The sequence below is a fragment of the Mustela nivalis genome (genome assembly GCF_964662115.1).
Source record: "Mustela nivalis genome assembly, chromosome: 4".
Lineage (NCBI taxonomy): Eukaryota > Metazoa > Chordata > Mammalia > Carnivora > Mustelidae > Mustela > Mustela nivalis.
The window spans coordinates 30,579,930-30,607,651 of NC_139023.1; the positions used below are offsets into that span (position 1 = coordinate 30,579,930).

The 27,722-nt window shown below is 36.2% G+C and overlaps 1 protein-coding gene across 2 annotated transcripts; it reads left to right on the forward strand.

The window, feature by feature from the left end:
• YIPF7 (Yip1 domain family member 7) lies at positions 1-27,722 on the forward strand. Of its 2 annotated transcripts, XM_082728503.1 has the most exons (6): positions 1-119; positions 1,594-1,710; positions 11,367-11,525; positions 19,024-19,171; positions 23,821-24,002; positions 27,028-27,722. In XM_082728503.1, exons 2-6 carry the CDS (start codon positions 1,595-1,597, stop codon positions 27,188-27,190), a joined length of 768 nt encoding a protein of 255 aa, XP_082584629.1. In that variant the 5' UTR covers positions 1-119; position 1,594; the 3' UTR covers positions 27,191-27,722. The 2 variants fall into 2 exon arrangements, with proteins under 2 accessions (XP_082584629.1, XP_082584630.1); XM_082728504.1 differs by lacking the exons at positions 23,821-24,002; positions 27,028-27,722 and having other exon boundaries at positions 11,367-11,599; positions 19,026-19,103.

The following is a 27,722-nucleotide window of genomic DNA, read 5'->3' on the forward strand; positions in this document are numbered from 1 at the left end:
ACAAATTTAGAAACTTTTATGGAGAGCTAGCAGGTCATCATTTCACGAACTGATCTGTTATAAATTTCTCCAGTAAAGCTCCATTGCTTAGAAGATCTTTTGGCATAAAAAATACAAAGGTATGTATCTAATCCTTCTAATAAACTTGGCATTTAAACAAAACATGAAACTGAGTTATGTAAGGACTCTCTTACCCATAGTCATGTTACATAAAGTATTGAATGTTATGAAACCTTACTGTATTCTGTGACATTACTCTTCATGCTTTATAATAACATGTTTTCATGGACTGAGAAAGTTATGCTATTAAATTTTAAATTCTTTAAATTATAAATTATTAAAAGACTTAACACTCTCCAGGTCTTGATTTTAGTTTACATGATTCATCATAATTCATAGCTACTTTCACACATATTACTAATGAAAAATCCTGATTTATGAAGTCAAATATATGAACTGCTGCATCTAATTTTAGAAAAGCTTTCTGTATTTCCACAGAACTGTAGAAATATGAAGTATTTGACAGTTGCTCAAATATTTCTGATTAATGAAGCTCTTAGAGCCAAGGCTGTTTATGCAATTTCATTTGAAACTTATTATCAGTATTCCATAAATTATTAGATTATGTGGATTGCTCCTCATCATTTTTAAATTCATTCCTTTGAAATAGAATCCTTTTTAAAAAAATAAAGATTAACATGTTGAGCTGAATAACCATATTTCTGCACTTGAAAAGATTCTCCATTCTGTAATTTTCATCCAAAAAGCCACTATACCTTTACTTTCTTCCCCACATTTTTCTCCTCTCAAGTCCTTTTTCCTTCTTCTGGTATTTCTGGGCACTAGGTGTAAATCCAGATCACACACTCTTCTTTGCTCCCTGAGTGAGTACAAACTAGGTAGAGAGTGTGTATAGAAAGATAAGACTCCCTTAGCAGAACTGAGCCTTCCTCCCTCTGACTCAGCCAGAAACCTAGGAGTAGCTGGCAAGGTATGAGAAAAAGGAAAATGTTCCAAATACACTTAAGGAATTGGAAAGTAAAACTAGGAAACTGATTTGTAGGATTTTTTTGTTTTGTTTTGTTTGTTTGTTTGTTTGTTTGTTTTGTGGAGGCATGGGGGAGGCTGTTAGCACATGTTAAAGCTCTAGGAAAAATAAAACTCAAATAGAATTATCATCAACCATTTGACTTCTGGCTTGCAACATGTGTGCACACATTTAAAGTGAGGAACTAACATTGTTTAAGCGAAAACTTTCTAGATGTATACTAATTTAAAAATCTTTTTTTCTTAAAATGCTGGGAATAAGGAATTTGGTGAAAAATATTAGTTCTTTCTTGTCAGTTAATTTAGTCAAAGTCAAAGTGCTCATGAATGAAAATTTCAGAAAAGTTTGTTGAAGAAACGCATTTTATAAATGACTTTCTAAATTCATTTCCATACCTTTTCCTAATACTTAATTGAACCCATCCAAAGAGTACCTTGTTCTCTAACAGGAATCCATCCATAATCACATTATCAGTTAATCCTTGTAAATATCTCGAGTTCTATTGACTCAATAAGTTCGCAGTAAAAAACATTCTTATTTTTCAGGATGTCAAACTTGGGACAATTTGACTACGATTTTTACCAATCTAATTATACTATTGATAATCAGGAGCAGAGTTCTGAAGATTCTAATACATATGCATATGTTTATGGATCTAGAAAGTAAGTATTTTATATTGAAAAAATATGCTTTTGTTTTAAGAAGGTGTGATATTTTAGTAAGGGATTTCCACACTGGGAGGGCTTCCTTGGGGAAAGCAAAAGTTCTCTCCAGCATATCTTGGTAAAATACCCAAGAAGAAATGCCAGGAAAGGTCAGAGAAATTAATTCAGTTCACCTCAGGCCCATTTATAGGTGGGTGGCTGGGCTCTTCTTTTCAAAATACCACTTAACAGGGAGCCTGAATATAGGCCCTGGACAGAACAGAAAACATTTTCATTTCACATGATATTTTTTGAGACACTGCTCAAAAAACAGATTTTATTTGACTAGTAAACATTTATCAAGTGCCTGCTGTCTGTTAGGAATCCCAATGATAAAAAAGAAGTCTATAATCTTTCCTTCATAAAATTTAAGAATTTATGTTGACAGTGGCAATTAAATATGTAATTATAATACAGTGTGAAAAGTCTTAAATGGAATTGAAATAAACATATTTTAGAATGTGTTAGTTTTTTTAAAAAATTTTTTAAATTAACATATAATGTATTATTAGCTCTAGGGGTACAGGTCTGTGAATCACCAGGTTTACACACTTCACAGCACTCACCATAGCACATACCTTCCCCAATGTCCATAACACAACCACCATCTCCCTACCCCCCTCCCCCCAGCAACCCTCAGTGTGTTCTGTGAGATTAAGAGTCTCTTATGGTTTGTCTCCCTCCCAATCCCATCTCGTTTCATTTATTCTTTTCCTACCTCCCAAAACCCCATGTTGCCTCTCAACTTCTTCATATCAGGGTATATCATATGATAATTGTCTTTCTGATTGACTTATTTCGCTAAGCATAATACCCTCTAGTTCCATCCACGTCATTGCAAATGACAAGATTTCATTTCTTTTGATGGCTGCATAGTATTCTGTTGTATATATATATACACCACATCATCCTTATCTGTTCATGTTGATGGACATCTAGGTTCTTTCCATAGTTTGGCTATTGTAGACATTGCTGCTATAAACATTCGGGGACACGTGCCCCTTCGGATCACTACATTTGTATCTTTAGGGTAAATACTCAGTAGTGCAATTGCTGAGTCATAGGGTAGCTCTATTTTCAACATTTTGAGGAACCCCCATGCTGGTTTCCAGAGTGGCTGCACCAGCTTGCATTCCCACCAACAGCGTAGGAGGCTTTCCCTTTCTCCGCATCTTTGCCAGCATCTGTCATTTCCTGACTTGTTGATTTTTGCCATTCTGACTGGTGTGATGTGGTATCTCGTTGTGGTTTTGATTTGTATCTTCTTGATACCGAGTGATGTGGAGCACTGTGTTAGTTATTTTGAGTTGACAATTCAACTTGAGTTGAAAATAAAAATGATGAAGATTTTAGTAATTTAGCCTTTACTAGGGTAAATAGGGCATTTATGGTAGGAAGAATCGGTTCAAGTTCTGGCTCTAGCCTTTGTAATATTGGGAAAGATTTTTAACTTCACTTCCTGAGTACATTACACTGAGAAATAAGGACATTAATAGTACCTACTTCCTGAAATTATCATGAAAAACAGTTGTGCTAACGTGTAGGATTAGCGCACTTAAGACTAGTGAACCGTGAGAAGAGTCTTCCTATGAATTAGGTACTATTGTGAACTGCATGTAAGTTAACTCATTGGATCCTCAGACAATCCTGAGATGAGAGCTAGTATTTTTCCCCGTTTTACTTATGAGAAAACAGGAACCAAGAGAAATTAAGGAACTTTTTCAAGGACACACAACTAAAAAGAAATGGGGTTTGGATTTTAGTTCGAGGTTGTTTGATTAGACCCAATACTAGGGTAGGCATATAATTTATTATAAAATCAAGACATCTGAAAGAGTAAAATGTATGCTAGGAATAATGATGTTGGTAAAACAGGACTACAACTAGGTCATCTTAGGTAAAGATGGGATGTGTAGTCACTGCTTCATTTCAACAAGTTTAAGCCAAATAACTGCATAACAAATATTTCAAATTTATTAATTCTTGAAGTTTCATTTTCTAAACACAGATAAGTGCCTTGAAAGCTCCAGATAAAGGAGGAAAAGATAAAATAAATACAACAAGCAATGGGGAACTCTTCAGTTCCAACTATGAACAGGACAGTTCGGAAATTGTTTCCACTAGCTGATCACTCCTGAAGACACAAGAGATAGGTGCTGTTTTCTAGCTACTCCTGCTGAACCATTACTCTACGGTGATAGGGAAAGGATTGGTATAGAATGTTTTTAAAACTATCAAAGTTAAACCTCTGGAGTTTTATCCCATCAATGAACCTAGTCTATGTTGTCCAGTTTCAGTCAGGTACCATAAAAATTTCCTAAAATGAAAAACAATTTATACTGCCTCCTTCCTCCTTCACTCTCTTTCTATGAATATTATCATTATTTTTATCATTAGATTTTTTTAAAAAATTATTTTTTAAATTAAAAAATATATTAAAAATATATTTATAAGAAAAATAGGATAGAAGAGTAAGGCTGTGGAGATTTGACTCAATCATTGCAGAATCTAACTACAGAAAAAGAACTTGATTGTATTTCATTTATGATTTATACTTTGAAGATCAAGAAAAAGTGGTGCCAGAAAAGTGTTAATCAGCTTGGACAATAAAGTGTTACAGGATGGTAACTCAAAATATATAATCCAAAATCTAATAGGATTTTTCTGTTCTCTTCTCCTATTTTAGTGAAAGAAACTAGTCACCTTCTGTTTCTTTTCTTCAGATGGAGTAAACACATGGGTAGCATCTATGATCTCCATTTTCAAACTAAACGAAACTAAAAAATCTAATAAGAGAGAAACAAAGCTTTCTCTTTATGCAGGGACTCATGGACCACAGCTTTCTTCCCCCACGCCCCAGCACCAAACCACCACCCAATTTTATTTCTCTATTTGATTATACATATCAACATTGCCCAGAAATCAAAATGAAAATGAGATGGAAATGAACATAACCAAACGGGGAAAACTCAAGATTATATTATTTTACATTGATGGCCTAACCTGCTTTAGTTCCTTAGCATTTAAATCCAAGTTGTGATTTGAAGACAGTAACATTTAAATTCCAATCCACACTGCAAGTCTCAGGAATTAGAAAAGGGCATATTAGCTGTGGTAGTTTTATGAGGTACATAAAATATGGAGTCAAGTCAGTGACTTACTAGGGTACATCAAACTCCAGAGATTCGATCTTTTATTCATACAGTGAATAGTTCAATTAAAATACACCCCAAAACAGAAAAAGATGCTAACCATCCTGGCAAAAGACACAGGAATCCAGAGGATAGTTTTAATCAGTCTGTCCATCCCCACTCTCATATATGGGAGTGAGCTTTAAAGATTTTATGCACGTATGTATATGCAAGTACATATTTATTTGAGTGAACTAGTGAGCATGCATGCGTACACATACACACACTTGCCTGAGGACCAGGGGAGGGGGGAGGGGGACAGAGACAGAGGAAGAGAATCTTAAGCAGTCTCCACTAGGTGTCCCTGTTGGAGATTGCTTAAAAAACTTGCTCAGTGGCATACTGATCTGAAAGCTGGTTGACTGTAATTACTAAGACCATAAAAATATTTATATTAAAAGCCAAGTTTTCTTATTTTAGGGTAAACAAGAAGGAGTTTCCTTATTTTAAGCAACTATTCAGTCATTCAGATAGACACTATTTCCAACACCTGTAACCTGTCACCTGGGCTATATTTTCCCATACTTTAAAATGGGAAATCTATTCCAATTATTTAGAGAAAGAACAAGATATTTCCACAGAAAAGGAGACAACAACTGGAAAACTCTCTTTGAATGTCTTCATAGGACTTTAACAGACTGATACTGAATCCCCAGCTTTTCTGAATCCCCTGAGCTGATCTTCCTCTAGTGTGTCAAGCATAGTTTTGACTCTGCCAATGGTATGTTGTCACCGTGCACCTGCTGGCTCGGCCAGAATCTGGGAATGATGTAAATGTCAGGTCCCCTGCTACCATTCCCTAAAACACACCACCCTTCAACTGATCCTGTACGCTTTGTTCTTACTGGGGATATTTAAAATACCAGATTTTACTGGCTCACCTGGAGACTGACATAGACAAACTGTTTCTGGGAGTACCGACTGTATTTTTTTAATCAACAGGGTATTTTGAGGGGTACCTGGGTGGCTCAGTGGGTTGAGCCTCTGCCTTTGGCTCACGTCATGATCTCTGAGTCCTGGGATGGAGTCCCGCATCGGGCTCTCTGCTCAGCAGGGAACCTGCCTCCCCTTCTCTCTGCTTGCCTGTCTGTCTGCTTGTGATCTTTCTCTCTGTCAAATAAATAAAACCTTAAAAAAAAAAAAAAAAGACCAAACCAGGGTATTTTTGTTGTTGATCAGTCAGATTGTTGTCTCAGGCTGTTTCAGGGGATGATGTTTCAAATTCTGAAACCCTTCCTAGTCTCAGGTTCCAGGAGGCATGCTATGTCATCTGGCTATATGAAATACACCCATACTTTAATATTAGTTAAAATGTGCAGCTAGACTTTCCATGACTTGTACTTATCTGCTGGTGCATTTTTTACAACCTGATTTACACTCTAGCCCTCCATGTGACACTGGGACAGCTCATCACCCCATGCCTCCTGGATCAGCTTGACAAAGGAAAGCAGCATCAGGTGACCATCATGAAGGAGGTCCAAACAGATAGTTTTAGAACAACAAAATTTCCAATAAAATACATACCTAGTGACTGTGTGATAAGACACAGAAAGCACATTTCCGTAATCATAAAAATTGCTGAGTCTTTTAACAATGATCTTTTCTTTAATTATTATTTTTTACTATGTCATGTTAGTTGCCTTACAATACATCCTTAGTTTTCGATGTACTGTTCTGAGATTAATTACAATGATCTCCTATATTTGCTTTGGGCAATGAATGTTAAGTCCTACTGCCTCAGAGCCAGGGAAAATCTTTTCCCCAGCTGGAGACTATGTCTTATCTTAACACAACATCATCCATCTGGAGACTTGTTGGAACTTTATAAACCCAGGTATGGATAGTGAAAAGGGAAATACTGAAGAATTGGGTGAATGTGCAGAGAGTTTTTATACAGAGCAGGTGTGTGGCCATTGTTTTATTGCTTAGAGACAGAAGTCCTGGCATGTGTATAGGGGAGATTCTCCCGGTAGGAAAACACAAGACTGGTGGGATGTCAAATTCAGTTTGGGTGTTCCAAGGAGACCAAAATGATGGAAAGTGAAAGATGACCAGCACAGAAGGCGTATAAACTCCTGGCCTCCTATTTATGTTGTTTTCTTTGAGGAAGAGACAACTATTTACAAATACAGAAGATGCTGTTCAGACTTTGCAGAAGATGTCTAGAATGCTTTAGTGTAAGTCTCAGGGAGAAAAAAGCATACTAAGACATAGCTCATGCTTATTGATCATTTTTTGCATGCCCAACGCAGCTCTGAGCGCTTTACTTATTTCAGCTAATTTAATTTACAAAAACCTTATGAGATCATCATCATCATCATCATTATTATTGTTATTATATAGCAGACTTTTTAGTGGCTTGGGTATATTGGTAGAAGAACTGCAAACCCTGTTCAAATTTAATATCAACAAATACTTTTTTTATTTGGTTCTTACTCATTCATATTTTTTTAATGACTTTATTTATTTATTTGACACACAGAGATCACAAGTAGGCAGAGAGGCAGGCAGAGAGAGAGAGAGGAAGAAGCAGCTCCCCGCAGAGCAGAGAGCCTGATGTGGGTGGGACTCGATCCCAGGACCCTGAGACCATAACCTGAGCCACCCACTTGCCCCTCATTCATATTTTTCGAGGTATAGTGATACACAATATTATATTAGTTTCAGGTGTACAACATATTGATTAGACAGTTCTATGCATTAATTAATATTTATCACGAAAAACGTAATTTCCATCTATCACCATGGATTATTACAGGGTTATTGACTATATTTCCTATGCTGTACTTGTCATCCTCATGACTTTTATATTTTATAACCAGAAGTTTGTACTTTTTAACGTCTTTCTCCTATTTTGCCCATCCCCCAAACCTCCTTGCCTCTAGTAACCACTAGTTTCCTTTGTGAGTTCTATTATTATCCTCATTTTACAGATGAGAAAATCAAGGCACCGATGTAAGATAATTTGCCTGAGAGTATAAAAGTGAGATTTGAACACAGACAGTATAACTCCAGAAGCAGCACGTTTGCTAACCACGGCACTCGACTTAGGATATATTTTCTCATTGAACTGTTTTATGGGGTGGGTTTTTTTTTTTTTTTAGATTTTATTTATTTATTTGACAGACAGAGATCACAAGTAGGCAGAGAGGCAGGCAGAGAGAGAGGAAGAAGCAGGCTCCCTGCTGCTGAGCAGAGAGCCTCATGCGGGGCTTGATTCCAGGACCCTGAGATCATGACCTGAGCCGAAGGCAGAGGCTTTAACCCACTGAGCCACCCAGGCACCCCCCCATTGAACTGTTTTTATAAGCATAAGTATAACCCCCACAGAATCAGGAAGCAAAAGAAGAGTAGTATGACCAAGAATGTTGCCAGTTGTCCTAAAGGAATCTTTTGCAGTCATCACATAGTTGTTTTAAATAATATTTATAGGAAGAGGAGATGCCCACTAACAAGGTTAATGTTTAAACTCTACCAGCCAGAGATCCGTGTTTACTTTGGTCAAATTCAGTTGACATTTGTTTTATCTGGAATAATGTGTTAAGTTAAATATCATCAAAATTTCAATATGCCTCTTCTCATAAAGTTAATTAAGATGTTGCATAATCTAGAAGAAGAGGAATATTTTGTTGATATACTCTGCAAAACTCCCATTACTATATGAAATATAGATATGATATAACCTTACCATCTTAAGTATTGGGTACACTAATCTAACTCATGCAATTGCCTTTAGTAAGTTAATAATTCAGGGCTATGTGATTAACAAAGCAATTAGTAAAGTGTCTAAGATATATGGCTAAGAGCACACATCATACTGAGCACTGAGTAATGCATAGGATTAGTGCATCACTATATGGTACACCTGAAATTAATATAATCCTGTATGTTAACTATAATGGAATTAAAGTTAAACACCTAATAAAAAAAGAAATACATGGTTAAATAAAATTATGGTTATTCATTTCAATTTCCAGAAAAAAGCCTAAAACTTGAGAATTAGGTTATTTACAGAGTTTGTTGAGTGGACGTGTGGACTAATCATATGACTATGTTGGTATTGCTTCAATTTCATTTATTGAGATGTAATGTCAATTGTTAAGGTCAACATGTACAAAGTTAAAAGATAAAAGGAAAGAATTTTAATTCAGACAGTGGTAGTGGGTGACCATGGTAATTTATGGGGTGCCTGGGTGGCTCAGTGGGTTAAGCCGCTGCTTTCGGCTCAGGTCATGATCTTAGAGTCCTGGGATCGAGCCCCGCATCTGGCTCTCTGCTCAGCAGGGAGCCTGCTTCCCAACCCACCCTGCCTGCTTCTTTGCCTACTTGTAATCTCTCTCTGCCAAATAAATAAAAAAAATCTTTTTTTTTAAAGATTTTATTTATTTATTTGACAGAGAAAGATCACAAGCAGGCAGAGAGGCAGGCAGAGAGAGAGGAAGAAGTAGGCTCCCTGCTGAGCAGAGAGCCCAATGTGGGGCTCGATCCCAGGACTCTGAGATCATGACCTGAGCCGAAAGCAATGGCTTAACCCACTGAGCCACCCAGGCGCCCCAACAATTAAAATCTTAAAAAGAAAAAAAAAAGCTTTTGAGGTTTCCTTTGTTGGATGGAGTGTGAAATTATACTTTCTTAAATAAATGGTGGGAGAATTTTAATATTATGCCATTATAATAGGACAACAGAGACCAAGCTCCTGATAAAGAAGTTTTGCTGGATGAAGGAGCAGAGAGGGAGGAAAGAAAGAGAAAGGGTGGGATCTAGCTGGTAATGGACACTTTTTTTTTAATGTGTTTTTCTCTTTGCTGGGGTTGGGTCAGTCACCTCTGCTAAATTCCCTCCTTCACGGAAATTGCTTTTCAGGGAGTAATTGTAAAAGTTACCTTTCCTCAAGCCTGGTTAGTCACACCTAGGCCTGAGTTATGGTGATGCTAGGACAGTTTGTCAGTGAAATAGTCCTGGTTAGATGCTGGCCCATTGAGTCAAATTTATTTCCCCTCCTATTCTTCTAGAAATGCTTCCATTAAAAAAAAGTATAGATCAAGGGGGGCTTTTCATCAACCAACAAACCATTCAGGTTCTTATTTATAATTCATTTCTACCAATACTTTTGATAGTGGCTCTATTTTGCTGACAAAAAGAAAAAAAAAAAGGTTAGGAATATGCCTCATGGCTAAGGGAACAATAACAGTAATCAACATATGCTGTGGGGGATTCAAGAAGTATTACACCAGGTCCTTGCCCTTAATGAGCTTACCGTTGAGTTGGTGAATGATTAAACGCATATATCTCTAGTTTGGTAGCTCTGTTTTCCAGAGAAGTTTATTTTCTGTCAGGCTTACTCATATAACGGAAGTTGAACATGTTATTCTTAGACCTTCATATTAAGCGTAATGTGGGAAGGAAAGTATGAAAAGCCATTTCGTAAATATTTTAATGCAGAGAGATCACAGGGAGCTGCAAAGTTCAGAATCCTGAGCTGTATTTTTAGCTTAGCCCTTAGTGGCTCTGATGAAAGAAACTTAAACACGTTCATAAGGACAACTCCTTCTGTGTCTCCCCCTTCCTTCAGGTAAAAACAATTTAAAACGATCAAATAACCTCATATACTTCTTTTTTCCCCTTCTTTCTTTTCTCTAGCTCTAAAAAATTATGTACTGAGTGTTGTCTTCCAACTTTCTAACACAAATGGTGAAATAAAATCCAATAATAACGTGGTTAAGGAAGTATCAAAATATCATGCTTCAACAAAACTAAATTGCGTATTTCAAAAGAGGGTCTTTAAGCCAGCCATAGAATCCTTTTAGGTACTCAAAGATGATTGAGTTTTCAGTAATTATCTGGGAATGGCCCGAGCTAGAAGGTCAGTTTATGTATTTGTTTTTTCTTATGAGTTGACTCCTATTAAAACTGTGATTTTTTACTTACTTTTGTTTCCACAGATTTATAGGGAATGTCTTTGGTGATTGCCCCTCAAAAAAATCAGTAAAAAAGCAACATTGTATCATCTGAGCACTGCTCAGGCAGCTTCACTTAGGAGTCCAATCCCTGAGGAATTATTTTGCTACATTGGCCAAGTCTTTCAGTCTCCATGAAACTCTGCTTCTTTACCTGTAAAATGGGATTAAAACTACAGTTTTTACCTTACAGAGTATTCATTATGTGAGAAAATGTGAGGCAAAGTGGCCAGCACATTGTCCATAATAGGTATTAGTTAGTATAGATCTTTCTTCTAGAAACTTCTCATGACCAGTTGCCTCATTTTTTAAATTAAAGGTAAATTTTAAGCAAGTTATTTCTTTCATGGGTAAATACTCACAAAAACTAGGAGAACTCATAGAAGGAACACTGTACTTTCCTTCCACCATTTGTCATGATATCCCATTCTGAGATGTATAAAATTCAATATTTTCCTTTCTCTAGACCACCAGCCAGCGAGCAGCCTTCGCCTGCCTTTGTCCCAGCAGAGATGCTCACGTCATCAGGTTATGAGGGACAATATTTTCAGCCAGCATCCAACCCGGATTATTATTCACAATCGTCTTACACTGACAGTTTTGAGGAAGAGCCTCCTTTGCTAGAAGATAAGTTAAGGAAGTGCTATTAACGTGTGTACAGCTAGAAGAATCATAGCAATAATCAGCACGTCATGTGCGGTCAGCATGCTGTGTGTTTTATGTGTGATTGTCCCACGTATAAACAAGTCTGCCGGACGGAGGTGCAGAAACCGTTGGACATTTGTCTCATGCTTGCGTGGGGAAAACTCAAAGCAGATGTGTTGCCATTGCTGTGCTATTAACTGCAGTTATTAAGTGTTTCTTCGATTTGTTGAAGTGTGGACTCCCTGATGGAGGCTACACAAAAGTGAACACATCTTTGAGCAGAGCGGTTGCATCAAAGTAATGGCCCTTCCCACCCCAGTGAATGAAGCTGCTTCATAATAGCACATTGTATCTTCTGCTAGGATGCCTGGGGCCAGGGGGGTAGTTTCTCAATATTTCTTAATTGTCATAGAGACAAGCCAGTCTTTTTTTTTTTTTCTTCCCTGGCTCAGAGGAGTCCCCTCATCCCAGCTGGGTATGGCTAAGTGGGGAGGAATATACGATTCCAGGGAATAGCACTCCTGGTGGTGAGGAAACCGGTGGACTTTTAGGATTGTCCTTTAGGAATTTCAGGGGGGGGGGTTCCATACACTGATTTTTGTCTTCTTTTTAAAATATGACCATGCTACACCTGCTGCTTTTGCCCTTATAGCAAATCAACATTGATGCCAGAAGTATAGGGGCTGGAAAACCAAAACTCAAGTAGATTTAAATTTAAGACCCAAGGTTGGGGCACCTGGGTGGCTCAGTGGATTAAAGCCTCTGCCTTTGGCTCAGATCGTGATTCCAGGATCCTGGGATCGAGCCCCGCATTGGACTCTCTGCTCAGCAGGGAGCCTGCTTCCTCCTCTCTCTCTGCCTCCTCCCTGCCTACCTTGTGATCTCTCTGTCAAATAAACAAACAAAATCTTTGAAAAAAAATTAAGAGCCAAGGAGAAGTATGAATATATGAATAGTCAACAATTATGCTCTCACCCCTTTATATGTGATCAGTGAAAAGGGCAAGATTAAAATTCCCAATATTTTACATCAAAAGGTCAGTGTTTGCCTCATATGAACAGAGCTAACCACCTGGCATTAAGACATTCTTTCTTTGAGATCAAAATTTAAAAAAAGGTGAACGATTTTAACTACTCAGAAAAGCACAGAAAATGATATCATAGGTTTGTTGGCTGTTTAGAAGCCAGTTAGATTTGGGGGATCAGTTATGTTTAACCAATTCATTCCAGTTTGCCTCTGCAATAATAATCAGTACCTGAAAATTGTAAGTTATCCTTATTAAATATTCTCCTTGATTCCACCAACATCTCTACTTAAAAAAAAAATCAGTTCTTATAAAATAACCTATGTTCAATATAGAAATTTGGCAAATAGAGAAACATATGAGTAAAAATATCAAGACCACCTAAAATTTTGTCTCTGTGACATGACTTCCATTAATGACTGATATATTTTCTTCCAACTTTATGCTATTTTTTTGAGTGTGTATGTGTGAAATACATATATGTAAATATTTTTCATAAGAATATATGAATTTAAGTATATATGCTTAAAAGTGAAATACCATATTTTTGAATCCATGTGTATTTATGAATATTTAAAAATGAAAGTTGGATCATACAATGGCTATGAAGTTCTATAGCTTTTAAAGTTACCTAATATCAAAATTATTTCTATGCATGCATCCTTTAAAGTCATTAAATATTATTAGAAAGTATATAAAATGGCTTCATAATATTTTTCATATAAAAGTACCATAATTTAAACTCACCTTAAAGGTTAATACTTATAATAAGTAATGCTTTGGTGAAGTAAGTAACTTTCATCTCTACAGAGTCTGTCTTTAGGTTGGATCCATAACACTGGGATTACTGGGTCAAAAGATACTTACACTGTTGAACTGATCTAGAAAAGGATGACCCCTACACCATCATAGTAGAATATGAGATATTTTTGTTAATTGGATGGGTAAAAAGCAATACTTTGTAGTTCTTGATTACTAGAAAAGTTACACATTTTTTTCACGTTTATTGACTATTCTTTTGTTTTTCATATCCTTTGTCAGATTTCTTATTTGAACCTCAAAATTTTTCCTTTTCTTTTTTGATTTTTGAAGATATTTATTTGGTAAGGATATTTAATGATTACCTGGAATATGTATTGCAAACATTTTTTTCCCCAGGTGGTGTTTGCCATCTAATTCGTTAATAGGATGCTAAATCATATAGAAATTTTAATGTTTATTTTTTTAACTCCACAATATTTTTCTTGGTAAATTTGTTTATATCCTCTTGTATATTCTTAAATTTTTAAATTATCTTTTTGTTTTGCACTTAAATTTTTGATTCATTAAAAATTACTTTAAGTTAGTATGTAAAGTAGGATTTAACATTTTTTTCTTTATGAGTATCAAATTTTTCCTGTAACATTTATTGAAAATAATATTTTCTTTTCTGCTTGTATAAATGTCTCTATTGTGATATTCTAAACTTGAAGGCATCCTCCCTAATATCTTATTAATTTCAAATAGAAAATATACTTGATTTCTTCTCCTACTTTATGTAACTTAGAGAAAATTTTTAGATTTTATTTTCTCTTTGTGATTGTCCCTACCAAAGTGCTAATGCATTAGAGATGCAAGCAATTGAACCTAATATAATTTTGCATCTTGAATCTATGACATTTCTAGATGCTGATTCAATACATTCCTGAGGCTGGGTGACTTTGTGAAAGTCTGGACCCTCATCTGTTTCAAAGATATGAAAAAGCCACAGGCAGGGTTTCTAGGATAAGGTGATAAATGTCATTTGCTAGTTTTTATTGAGTATACACCAAACAGGGTATCACATTATGAAGCTATAATAATTAACATCCCTTATACAAAAATATGTTATTTGAAAGTGTGCTTCTTTATTCCTTAAATACTTTGTTGTCTAAAAGACTTGTTTGGTGATTTTATGTAAGAATGATAACTTTTACTATTTGATTATGTACAATCAATATGTTAAAAAATGTATCTTGAAGAATAATAGCCAATTCAAGTCTGTCAAACCAGAAAAATTACTGTGCTATTCAGTACTTATATTTGTAGCACAGCCCGATGTTTATATTTAAAAGGCCAGTGCCACTATTTGCATAGAAAACAAAGATATTAATTCATTTTTATAGCATATATATCATATACTTTACTACCACTAGATGACAGCAAAACAATAAATTTTACATTCAAATTTCACAGCAGTTTCATCTTTTATCTTGTATAATAAGGTATTATATTAGGATATCTACAATTAATAAATACTTATAATCTCATTTGCATACCCTGTAATAAATTTGAAAACAAAATATTATGGAGATTTATTTTGGTAGACAGAAATTCTTTTTTGGTGTGACAATATTTAGTAAGTCTTATGTTCACTCACCGTTTCATGACTCGATGTTGAAACATGTGCAGAAGTTAATGATGCCATTAAATAAACGTCGGAAATCAGTAATAATGCCTCACAAGGCATTTTACATCTGAGTTTCTTCAGGAATAATTATTATGCTTTTTGAGGAAAAAAGGTATTTTGAATTAAAGGCCACTGTGTTGTGGCAAATGCTGAAAAAATATTACTAACATAAATATCTTAATGGCAAAAAAAGTTTGAAACAACATAAGGCTTAGGTGAAATTAATTTAAGCTACAATATTTCTCAGTTTTTAAATCTGCTTTTTAAAAATCACATGAGACATTCTAACTTCATTTTAAGCTCGGTGAATTGCTCATCTCCTCCAAAGTGTATGTTTGTTAAGAAATATGTAACTATATGGGGCGCCTGGGTGGCTCAGTGGGTTAAAGCCTCTGCCTTCGGCTCAGGTCCTGATCCCAGGGTCCTGGGATCAAGCCCCGCATCATACCGGGCTCTCTGCTCAGCAGGGATCCTGCTTCCTCCTCTCTCTCTGTCTACTTGTGATCTCTGTATGTCAAATAAATAAATAAAACATTAAAAAAAAGAAATATATAACTACATGGTGATAATAGAAAGGATGCAGCACAAAAGTTGAAATGGACATGATTTATTCACTGTTAACCAGTCAAATTCTTTCTTTTTAAGCTAAGGATAGCAATGGTCAGCCTGGATATGAAATAAGTGAAAAAAAAAAATCCTTAATACTGCAGTGTAGACCAATGTCTGTCTAACCTTTTGAAAATGTCTAGGTCTCTGTGAGAGTAAGACCCCTACTTTGTCATGGTAGGCATTAAAATCCATCTGGTATTTTGTGTATGGAAAGTCAGATATGCAAATGTCAGGTGATATGTGCAGGTATAAAAGCAGTTGAACTATACTCTGTATCTGACCAAAGACTGTCACTATTCTGGGAAGGGAAGTTGAATGCCTTGTACAAATGATTCAGGGAAAAAAATCCTTCATATGGGAAAACTGAGCTCAATTAAAAAAAAAACAAAAACGTGAGATTAGATACACATTGACATCCATAGCTATATGACTAAAAGCAAGATTTTTGGTTTTTGCTATTTTGTTGTGTGCGTGGGGGATGTGTGTGTGTACCTTTATACTCACCCGTTCCTGTGTCTCCCACCCTCAGCTAACCAATTTTCTACTCTGTTTCTATGAAGTTGACTCTTTTTTCTCCTTGATTTTAGATTCCACAAATGACACTACACAGTATTTGTCTTTCTCTATTTTTTAAAATTAATATAATGTCCTCAAGGTCCATCCATGTCGTTGCAAACGGCAGGATTTCCTTCTTTCTCACGAATGAATATTCCATCGTATGTGTATCCCACATCTTTTTTATCTGTTCACCCACTGACAGACATTTAGGTTGTTCCCATGTCATGACTATTGTGAAAAATGCTACCTTGAACATGGGAGACCGTATATCTTTTTGATGTCCTGTTTCCATTGCCTTTGGATATATATCCAGAAGTGGGATTGCTGGATTATATAGAAGTTCTTTATTTTTTTTTCCCCCTTTTTTCTTTTTTTAAATTGGCCAGGTTCAGTGCTCAGGTCAAATGGTTGGCTGCCAACCATTGCTGCCCTGGAGACTGACCCGCAGTGTTCTCTGCTAGAGCCACCATCTCTAAATGCCCATGTCCTCTAGCCGTAAGTGGACATGTTGTCAGCCTGGCCTGGGCAGAGGCCACAGTGGGGAAATGGGAACGCTTATTATTATTATTATTATTTTTAATTTTTGAGGAATGTCTGTACTATTTTCCACAGTGGCTGCATGAATTTACATTCCCATCTATAGTGCACAAGCGTTCCCCTTTCTCCACATCCTAACCAGTACTTACTTCTCATCTTTTTGATAATAGCATTCTAATGAGGAGTGTGAGACCATACCTCATTGTGGTTTTGACTGCCTTGCCCTGAGAATTAGTGATCTTGAGAACTTTTTCGCGTACCTGTTGGACATTTGCATGTCCTCTTTGGGAAAATGTCTATTCAGGTCCTCTGCCGCTTTTGTAAGTGTATTGTTTGTCTTGGGGAGGAAAGACATTGTTTGTCTTGGGGAGCATGGGTTCTTGAATGAGATTCTCCAGCATTGAAACCTGTATTTTCTGTTACTAGTTCAGTGACTTTGGACAAATTCTTCTTATCTCAAAACCTCAGCCATCTGATGCACAAAATAGGAATAAAACAACAGTTCTAGCTTCATGACATGTCTGTAAAACCAATGCATCCAAATCTTGTAGAGCTCATAGCAGAATTCAGTGAAAACAGAAATAACAATAACAACAACAAACAAACAAAAAACCCATTCAGTTCTTTTTAGCTGAAATGCATTGTTCTTTACAGTAGTTTATCTCTAATTATTCTAGGTCTCTGGCTTACTCTTATTCAAATTTTAAATGATAGCAGTAGTCAGCATGATTATTGGGTCCTAAATAGTAAAGTCCTTTTCTTCTCCTTTTTGAATGTTCTTTTTTCCTACTCAAGATACATTTTAACGTTTATCTTTATAGAACTCATGAAAAAAAAAACCGATGTGGTGTTACTATTTATTTCTGTATTCAGTGGATGTCAGGTAGCTGGGTTTTTAAAAAAAAAAAATTAAATAAAAATGTAAGAGGGGCAGGATCTAGCAGAAGGGTCTGTGATGTGGCAGTCAGAATTACTTAAAAACAAGGTATTGGGGAAAAAAGATATTTCTAAATGAATTTGGACTCATGAACAATAAGCTCCATTGATTTTGAATATTTTATTCTACCACCACCACTCACAAAAGGAAAAGCTTAACTTGTCTCAAGAATTTCACTTTGGGTACATAGATTGAACCACACTAGCACAGATCTTTTTAAAATATGGGTATAAGAAAGAGACATCCTCTTTTCTCCTCTGTGGAGATTAAGGCAATTAGCATACAACTACTTTTCTCATCAGGCAAGGTGGAAATAAAATCCCAGATCTGGACTAAATATCTTTACTTTAGATAACACTTCTAATTGAGCAATTATACCATGTTTGATATAAGTATGATATGATTTCAGAAGTGTTGCTCCAAGATTTTCTGCCTTTTGTGCCCACAGTTCTTGGTCACGGTGGTTTGAAGAATGAAGAGGTAGGCCAGATGAAGAGTGGAGGGCAGCCAAAGCAGAGTTTATTGAGTGGTAGTATAAAGCTCCTAGAGAGGGTGGGGGGCCCAAGAGGGCTTGCCCTTGGAGTTTCTAAGAGGGGTTTTTATGAGCTCCTTTGCGAAACTATCTTAAGCAATCAGAGTGTGCTGAGTCATGCCAATCAGGGCTTTGGTCACTTATCTGTCTTCCTATTAGGTGCATGTCAGCGTACTGATGGTCTTTTTTGCTGACAACTGGTGCTTATGTCTTCACTGCCCATTGCCTATGATAGTGACATATGCTTTGTGGTTAATTGCCTTATTTTAGGATGTGTTGCTGAAGTCATCTCTGCAAAGGCTGCAAGCAGAATGCTAGTGTAGTCTTGTCTAAGCTGCAAAACAGGTTGTCGGTGCTGTTTTATTGTAGCTATCCTGATTCCATATATTGTTGTTGGGGACACTGGCCCTGACTCCCTAACTATCTAACTCCTAACAGTGTTATCAAGGGAAAATGGGGGGAGGGGGAGGAAATATCTATTATCTAATATTTATTAAGCAATAGGATGGGACTTTGGGTCTCTTAGTTACCATTTTATTTTTTATTGTAGAACATCTATTTCCTAATTTTCAGCTAGATTTTAAGCTTATATTTGCTGCATAAGGCATGGAAATTTTCCCTTGATGTAATTATTTCTCTAAAATTTTTTTAGTTCCTTGTTTGGGAACAACAAATATTTTGTTGTTCTTGTTGCTGTTAAATCACTGTTTATTGCATAGAACTTTAGATTTTGGAGGTGTAACAATATGATGAAAGTGCTAAGTAAATTAATGAGATATGTTAAATTTAAGTAAACATTATCCATGATTATTTTTTATATTTATATTATTCCTTTTTGTTTGTTTGTTTTTGCAGAACTTGGAATTAATTTTGATCACATATGGCAAAAAACCTTGACCGTGTTAAACCCGCTGAAGCCAGCAGATGGCAGCATTATGAACGAAACGGACCTCACTGGGCCTATCCTGTTTTGTATCGCTCTGGGAGCCACCTTGCTTCTGGTAACAGAATGCAGCAAGCACCAGATTTTAATGTGTGTCAAGTGTTATGTTTGAAGAAGTCTTTGTTAATACAGAAGAATATATGTTACTTGATAAAGTGTAGATTATTTAATTTATAACTACTTTTTTTTTTTTTTTTTTTTTTTTTTTTTTGTGAGGCATAGTTAATTGAACCATAGTGATAAAGAGAATCAACCCTCAAGTATTAGGACAGAAAAAATATAAATTTAAACAGAATATCAAAAATCAAATCACCAAGCAAGTTTTTAACAAAGTGGGAAATCCCTTATGTCTTTCTTGTTATTCAGAAAAGATTGTCAATTTGAAAAAGTTGAAGGAACACATGGATTTGGGAAATACTGGCCCAAATTTTCTTTCTTGTTTTCTGTGACACTTCAGTTGTGACACCAGAGAAATCCTTTCTCTTTGCTTGTCATTTTCTCTGCTGGGGTGTGCCTATAGAATATTTCAAATACTATGTGAGGTATGAGTATGAGATGAGTCTCCTTGTTTCTGGTTAGGTTATTATGAGTACATTAATTCGCAATGTGTAATGGATTTGTATATTTAACCTATATATTTCTCTATTATTTGAGTTTTCTGCTTTTTATATAGACATTTTTCCCTTGACTTTACCATTCGTCTTGTGTATGGGCCTCTTTCATTCTTTAAATCTGGACTAATGTGGTGAGTCTCCAAAGAAGTAAAGAAAAACATATTTCCACCCACGTTAAGTTTAGAAGACATTTAGCTCATACTTTAGAAAAATGTTTCATTTAAAGGAAAAGGAAGAAAAAGAGAAAATGTCTATGATTTTAAACCAAGGAAGTAATGACCATACGTGAAAAACAGGATGAAAAAGATGGTCAGGTCAGTCTGAAAAGTATAGTTTCATTAAGGGACAAAGAGATAAACTTGACAGGAGAAAAATACAGGAAATTAAAAATTCTAGGAAAAGCCCTTAAAATCACTCTTGAGTCCACTTCTCTGTCTCTTGGCTATCCACTTTCCATAAATGCTTTTTTCTCCACTATAGTTACAGTTTTCAAAAGTAGATGTAAAATGTATTTGCAACTAAATAAATTTTCACTTTTTATTTATTAATTTATTTTATACCAGTCAAGATATTTAGAGCAACCAAGTTTCTGCATGGTGATATGATTAATAATCACATCATATTTATCTAATACAATAGTATTTAGTGATAGCATCTTATTTCTTCCTTTGAACTACTGTAATGAAAATACTCTGTAAATCAAACACTGTCTCAACTAGAGTTTTAGTCTTTAACTTCCCTTCTTTCTTTGTCACAGTAATATGATAATCTTAGCCACACTAAGTTAAGACCATGTCATTTAATCAAATAGAAACAATCAATTTAATATATTAAACCATATTTCTTTTTCAAGTGATTTCTAATATAACAGCTGTTTGTTTTATTATAGAAAATGTTATTATCATCCCTTAAAGGAAAGCATTAATCCCATTAAGCTCTCTTTGGGGTGTATAATGTTAGTTGGAATTATTTAAATATTCTCTTTTTTGTTTGAAGTACAAAACAATATAGGCTAAGAACTCATGGAAGTGAGAAATTGAACATACCCCTAACTTTGCCTCTAGGTATGATCTTGAGATTTTTGTTTCTTATTTCTTCATTTTGAAGACAAAAAAAAAAACAAAAACACTTATGTAAGTGGTTCTTAAGGTTCCTTTCAGCTCTAAAATTTGGAGGAATATGTGAAAATGCATATTTTCTGAAATATTTTATAAGCAGACATTATCAGTTTTATTTTCCCACTAGATGTCATTACTTCAGAATTGATTCTAACACATGTAGAGCAATAAAGACCAAAAACAACAAAAAATCACCTAGGTATATACTAATGAAGTCAGATTTCACTCAGAGCCCATTTGAAACTAAACTAACCATGCCCTGGGTATCTAGAATTGAAAATGTAAAAGAAAAGTTTATGGGCCAGTATAGGCATTGTACTAGAGAAAGCAAAATTGAATCCAAAACAACAATCGATTTATTCATTTTCTCCAGAGGCATAAAACTCATGATCACATTCTTATCAGTTTTATAATTTATGTTGACATAAGGCGTGACATAGTATCTTTTAGTGACTTTCTTCATGTTGAAGGAGGTAAACCAAAGAGGACAGCTTCAAACAGTTAGCATAAATTTAGTTTTATTTCTGCTGTCAACATTATGTCACCCCCAAAACAAGGAAGATAAGTGGTTTAAAAGTATGGCTCCCTTTCGTTTTTCCGGTAGCTCTAAGAGTATGATCTGGAAAAGGAACATGCATGACCAATGTCAAAGCATAATCAGAAGAATAACGAGTATTTCAAATTCAGATTTAGTAAGGAGAGTGGTACAAGGTGGACACGTAAGGTTTTGAGATTAAGAAGAAATGCGTTGCCCTCGGCCTGCAAGAACGACAATCAGCCTGGTATGGTGTTAATGCTTCATCCCGTTTATTTCGTCAACTCCCTTAGCTTATATGCGGCAGGGTGACCAATAAGGGGCCAAGCAATGGGGAGAGCCAATGAGAGTCTTGTTACTGTGCTGATTAAATTTGAAACAGCCAATGACTATGTCCTTCTTTAGGCAGGCTTCACCAGAACGTTGGTTGTTTACTTGCAGTGTATTTTGCTGGCAGTGAGCCAAGCGCCATCTTGTAATGGTGGGGACTTTCCCGGCCAGAGGCGGTCCCCGACAGAAATGGAACATTGGTTTACCATTTTAGTTACAAGCCCTTTTTTAGAATTTGAAACAAATTAAAAATGGCGATGGCCTCTGCCAAATGAAATCACCACTTAGAATGGGTAAACCAACCAGAGAAGCGATGAGGGGACCCAGTCACTAACTGACCCAAAGGGACAGTTTTATGCTCAAATTCATTTTGTCCACCCTCTATATACCCCGCCCTTTTTATAAAAGCTCTTGGGGTCAGAAAGTTCTAGCTCTGTGTGTTTTGTTTGTGGGGAAGTGGCCCTTCACCGTTACAGCTTTCGCTACCTCAGAATTATCCCGTCCAATTAAAACATGGAGTAGGAGTTTTCTCTAATATAAGTGATTTTAAATGGTCACTATTTTCCAAGTGGAAAAAACTCACCCAATAGAGCAATAACTAAGAGGGTTCTTAAGCATGTCCATTAGCATTATTAGTATTACTTCACAGGATAGCCATGAGAAGACAGAAGTTACTCAGTAAGAACTCATTATGGCTATTGCAGGAGAGAATTCTGCAAGCACAGCTCAGGGACATTTTGTGAAAGGACTTGGTAGTGACCAATGTCCCCATCTCTACAGAGGAAGAAGAACTCAAAATAGCTAGACAATTTTGAACATTAAAATGGTCATGATATTCTCCATTAATTAATTGCAAAGTAAATATCTCTTTACTCTGTAAGACATAAAGACTGTATAGATAGCAGCCATGGAGAAGAGAACATGACAGCTAAAAAGCTCACTCTCTGCATTTACCAGATCCTTCCTTGTTTTGCATGATTCCCATGAAAAACAAAGTCAGCCTATTCAATATTTACCCAGAATTTCTAATCAGCGTAATGTAAATAGAAAAACTAAGTGCGTTCTTTACTGGAGCTTTGGCATCCTCAGGTAGCAAACATTAAAATATCCCCTGTTGAATCAATAGTAGTTTGTGACTTTCTCTGGGTGAGTTTAATGGGACTATTTCAGCTCCCAATCCCTAGTGCCTGTGGGAGATGGCTATTTTTATGAGTCCTCAGAAAATCAGTGTTGTATCCTGAACACTACTGATTTCCCTTTAACAGTACTTCTTTTATGATTCAGTACCAGTTGGTTTATATAAACCAGATTTTCATAAAGTATGTTCAGTTAAACTGGTAATAGGAATTAGGAAAACAAAGGGTTCTGTGGTCAAATAAGTTTAGGATATGCTAAAAGGTCAAGTTAAAAAAGGTTTAAAAAGGTCAAGTAAGTCCCGTTATTTTAAGACTTGGGAGAGTTCCTATAGGTGTCCAACATCTAATTTTAGAACCAGACACTGGCTAGGTTCCACGCCAAGTTGCACTGCTTAACGTTTTATTTTCAGCAAGTTGTATATTCTCTTCACCTTAGTTTCCTCATGGGTAAAATGAGTATAATAATGGTACCTACCTCATAAAGTTGTGTGGATTAAATAACTTAATACATGTGAAATGCTTAGGATAGGATCTAACAGTAAATCCTGTAGGTATTGGTTAACATTACTCATTTGCCTTGTAAAATCTTCAAGATGAAATTAGATTATTTTTCATCCATTAATTCATTCATTTAATTATTTAACAAACAGGGAGAGTAAGTATATTCTTACTTATGTCTTGTACTTCTAATAGGTGATACATGATTTAAAAAAAAAAAAAAACTTGAAATTTTTTTCATCTTTTCAGTGGCATGCACGGGCCACCCTGAAATAACCAGGAGGATTTGTTTTCAGGACCGAAGTCATAGGATAGTCAGTGTTTTCTCCAGAACTCCCAGTCTCCTGATGACTGTGCCCAAAAGACATGAGACACTGTTGAGTTGATTGATTCTAAAATGCTCTCTGCTCTGTTGACATTTCAGTTTCCTCTTGATCTTTGTTGTGTGTTCACCTGTGTCCTTCCCATTGTTTCAGGCAGGAAAAGTTCAGTTCGGCTATGTGTATGGCATGAGTGCTATAGGTTGCCTGGGGATTCACACCTTACTAAACTTGATGAGCTCTTCCGGGGCGTCCTACGGCTGCGTGGCCAGCGTCCTGGGCTACTGCCTGCTCCCCATGGTCATCCTGTCCAGCTGCGCCATCTTCTTTTCACTGCAGTAAGTGCCTGCGTGCCTTAATGGACCCCACGTGCACAGTCCTCTCTCAGGCTTGCCACACCGGGGTGACAGTTAACCTCTTTTCTGATCTTTTTGGGAATGGAATTGGGGAAACTTTGGCTATTAAGACTGACACACAGATTCAGGTAAGTGGGTCAGTTTGGGCTCAGGTACTCTTCCTATTTAGATGATGTAAACAATAAATGCAACCAAGTTATCTGTGAAAGTGGCACTTTGGAGGTGGTTGCAGTCTTCAGTGCAACCATTGTCTGGGGTAATAGAACAACTGCATGAATTCACTTGTTTGATTTTGGAAGAGGAGCTGCCTGGTGAACACTGACGAATTGCTTCAGCTCCCAGGCATTCTGCCTTTGAGGCGACAAGCAACTGCGATTTCTCAGCTGGGCTCCTTGCAGTGAAGAATTCCCAGGAACCCTGATGAGGATATTAATGCTGGAGAACTTTATAGCGTACATGCTCAGCCAATAGATTTTTTTTTTCTTTTTTACTTCCTGGGAAGTTAGGATTTGCAATTCAAAACTATTAATGAGGATCCAGTAGATATATTTCTGTTGGGCAATTTCCCAGGGCATGTGAACGAACATCACTACCACAGTTTGGGAGAGCAAGTAATTACATAGTCTTTTGTCCCCTACGTGCTCGGAACTCAATAAACATTTGCCATCAGTGCCCATTCTTCCACATCCAAAGAAGACACAATTTGAAATTTTTTGGATGATCCACATTTTGGGTTATTAACACTACACTGGATAGTGTATTATATAAAAAACTTACCAATGCCAAAGGTAGACATTGTAGGAGAGCCTTTACAAATTTTGTTTAGATGTCTCATTTAGTTTTTTAATAACATTGTTGAGAGTGACTTAGTTGGAAATGCTTCTCTGTTTTAACATGGTCTCACATATATAAATATATTTATTTACTTATTTAGCTCGAATGGGAGGGGCAGAAAGAGAGGGAGAGAATCCCAAGTGGGTTCTTTAGCAAGCTTTTCCATTTACTGTGTTGTTTGGGACAGACATTTGACATGTTAATACAGAGTTTAGTTCTATTTAGTTGAAAGCTTTTGCCAAAGAATGCTGTAATCATTTACGATTTAAGAATTTAAAATTTAAAACATTATATCCAGCAAAGTTAAGATGCTCTATTTGAGCATCTCAAATGACTCCAGATTATTAGGGGAAGAAAATAACAACTAAAATGAGATTTTGAGAATCATCAGAAGTTTGGACCCTATTTCATTAGAGATTCATTCTGAAATGATAAAGGATGATTTACAAATCTTTTAAATTGTATTAAAGGAGAGTAAATTATCCAACCCCCTAAGACTATTACACTGAAATTTCATTTTTGGGCATAATACTGTATCACTCAAATCAATCACATATAATTTTACATTTTCGTTCATAAAAACTTATATATTAGGTTGACCTATAAATTTTTCCTAATATATATTTATTAAACCAATGCGTATCATATTTATTAGAGGACACTCTAAATATTTTTGGTTTGTTTATAATCCACAGCATCAGAAGCCATATATTGTATAGTTTTTCTCTGGTTCAGTTATTAAAAGTAAATATCTTTGTCATTCTCACAAATAATTCTCAACTTCAAATTATACCAGGATCTGATTGATTCTACAATCAGATCCTGGTATAAACTACACTGAGACAGTGTAGTTTGATGGTGAAAGGATCAACGTGGCATTGGGAATTAGGAGATCTTGACCTCATGCCATTCCACTGTGTAATTTTCATCATGTCACTTCATCGATCTAAAGCTGGGGACTAGCTATCTCGTGATCTTTTGTAGATCTTACAGCTTATTTTTCTAAATAACACATTCTGTTATGCACATAAAAAATGAAATTCACTCTTTACTCCCATACCTCCTCTTTTATCCCCATGGTGGCTAGACATAACTACCTTATTTACCCATTCATTCTTTTTTTTTAAATATTTTTTAAAATTTATTTATTTGGCAGAGATCACAAGCAGGAAGAGAGGCAGGCAGAGAAAGAGAGAGAGAGGAGGAAGAAGACTCCCTGCTGAGCAGAGAGCCTGTTGAGCGGCTCAATCCCAGAACCCTGGGATCATGACCTGAGCTGAAAGCAGAGGCTTTAACCCACTGAGCCACCCAGGCGTCCCTACCCATTCATTCTTTCAGAGCCTATTACCTCCAAAGTTATTTTTGAAGATATCAATTGTAACAAATCCATCCCAATATTCTAAAAAATCCACAATACACCTACAAAAGGAATCCTCAGCAATGAGGTGGGAAGCCACACGCAAAATTGTGTTCCCTACTTGTAGTGTGTCAGGCTTTGCTATTTCAGATAGAAACCTGAAAAGCAGATGTGGGAGCAGTGGGGACGAGACCCCTAGCTGGATTACAAGTCCAGTTTTCTTTCTGTTCATACCATGCATCAATTTGGAAAGAGAGTGTGGGAAAACGAATGTGTAATTATAAAAGAAAGCCCTAAGCATAATTTTTTTTTTTTACATTTTTTCAAAAAATATTTTATTTATTTATTAGAGAGAGAGAAAGCATGAGAGGAGAGGGTCAGAGAGAGAAGCAGAGTCCCTGCTGAGCAGGGAGCCTGATGCTGGATTCAATCTCAGGACTCTGAGATCATGACCTGAGCTGAAGGCAGTTCCTTCACCGACTGAGCCACCCAGATTCCCCTAAGCATAGTTTTATAAAATATTTTCAGGAATTGGGATTTGAATATTGACAGATGACGGTAACTGTAGGTGAGTTTTTGTACTCCTATGAGTTCAAGTTTTACTGAAGTATAAAATGTTTACCTCTGATGGGGAATTTGACTCACAAATTTTCAAGCTGGCCAAGGCCTTTGACTTCATACAGTTCCTCACCCTTATTTTGCAAATGGAGAATGTAGTTATAAATATTGTACCAAGGACGTTTCAGAGGCAGCTTTGGTTCAATAATCTCCTTTTCTCATGATATAGGGTAATCATCTCTTTTGTCTTTGCTATAGGGGCACCTTCGGAACTGTGTTGGCACTGGTCATTATCAGCTGGTGTAGTCTCTCGGCTTCCAAAATCTTCAGTTCAGCCTTGGGCATGGAGGGACAACAGCTTCTCATTGCCTACCCTTGTGGCTTACTTTACGGACTTTTTGCCCTCCTAACAGTTTTCTGAAGAGTATTTGAGATGGCGTTTCAAGATTCTATTTGTTTCCTGTTCATATTATCCTGGAAATGTGTTAGCATTCAAATTCGGTAATATGATTTCTGCTTTATTGCTGTTGAGAGAATAATAAGCAAAGAGACAAAACAGCACTTAAGGCTGGTACTTTAATAACTTGTTTGGTTTGAATGATGTTTTGCTTTTTGGTTTGGTGCATTAAAACATTTTAAAATGCTTTAAAATCAAAGGGGATATAGTCGTTGTACTGATGCTGTACCCTGCTTTTCTCAATGGATCTATTTTTAAGAAATTGTAAGTAAATAAAATCATATGATGACTGTGTAAAGTAAAGCAAAGTTGAGCCTTTTGAGAAATCTTCATGACAATTCAAACTACTGGTTAAGGTTACCCTGTCTAGCACCTTTGAAGAATTGCAGGGGAGGGTTATAGAGGGTTTAATTTACCTGAGAGCTCAAAGAACCTCCTGTTTTTCAGTTCATTTACTATAACATCTGTTCTTTTGTCCTGTTTGAACAATGCATTA

Bases quoted from the DNA above. Each gene is read 5' to 3' on its own strand.
- YIPF7 (XM_082728503.1), top strand. From the start codon at position 1,595: ATGTCAAACTTGGGACAATTTGACTACGATTTTTACCAATCTAATTAT. The intron at 11,526-19,023 runs AGATAAGTTAAG...GTTTGTTTTTGC, and splicing joins GAAGAGCCTCCTTTGCTAGA to AGAACTTGGAATTAATTTTG. The intron at 19,172-23,820 runs GTAACAGAATGC...CCATTGTTTCAG, and splicing joins TGGGAGCCACCTTGCTTCTG to GCAGGAAAAGTTCAGTTCGG.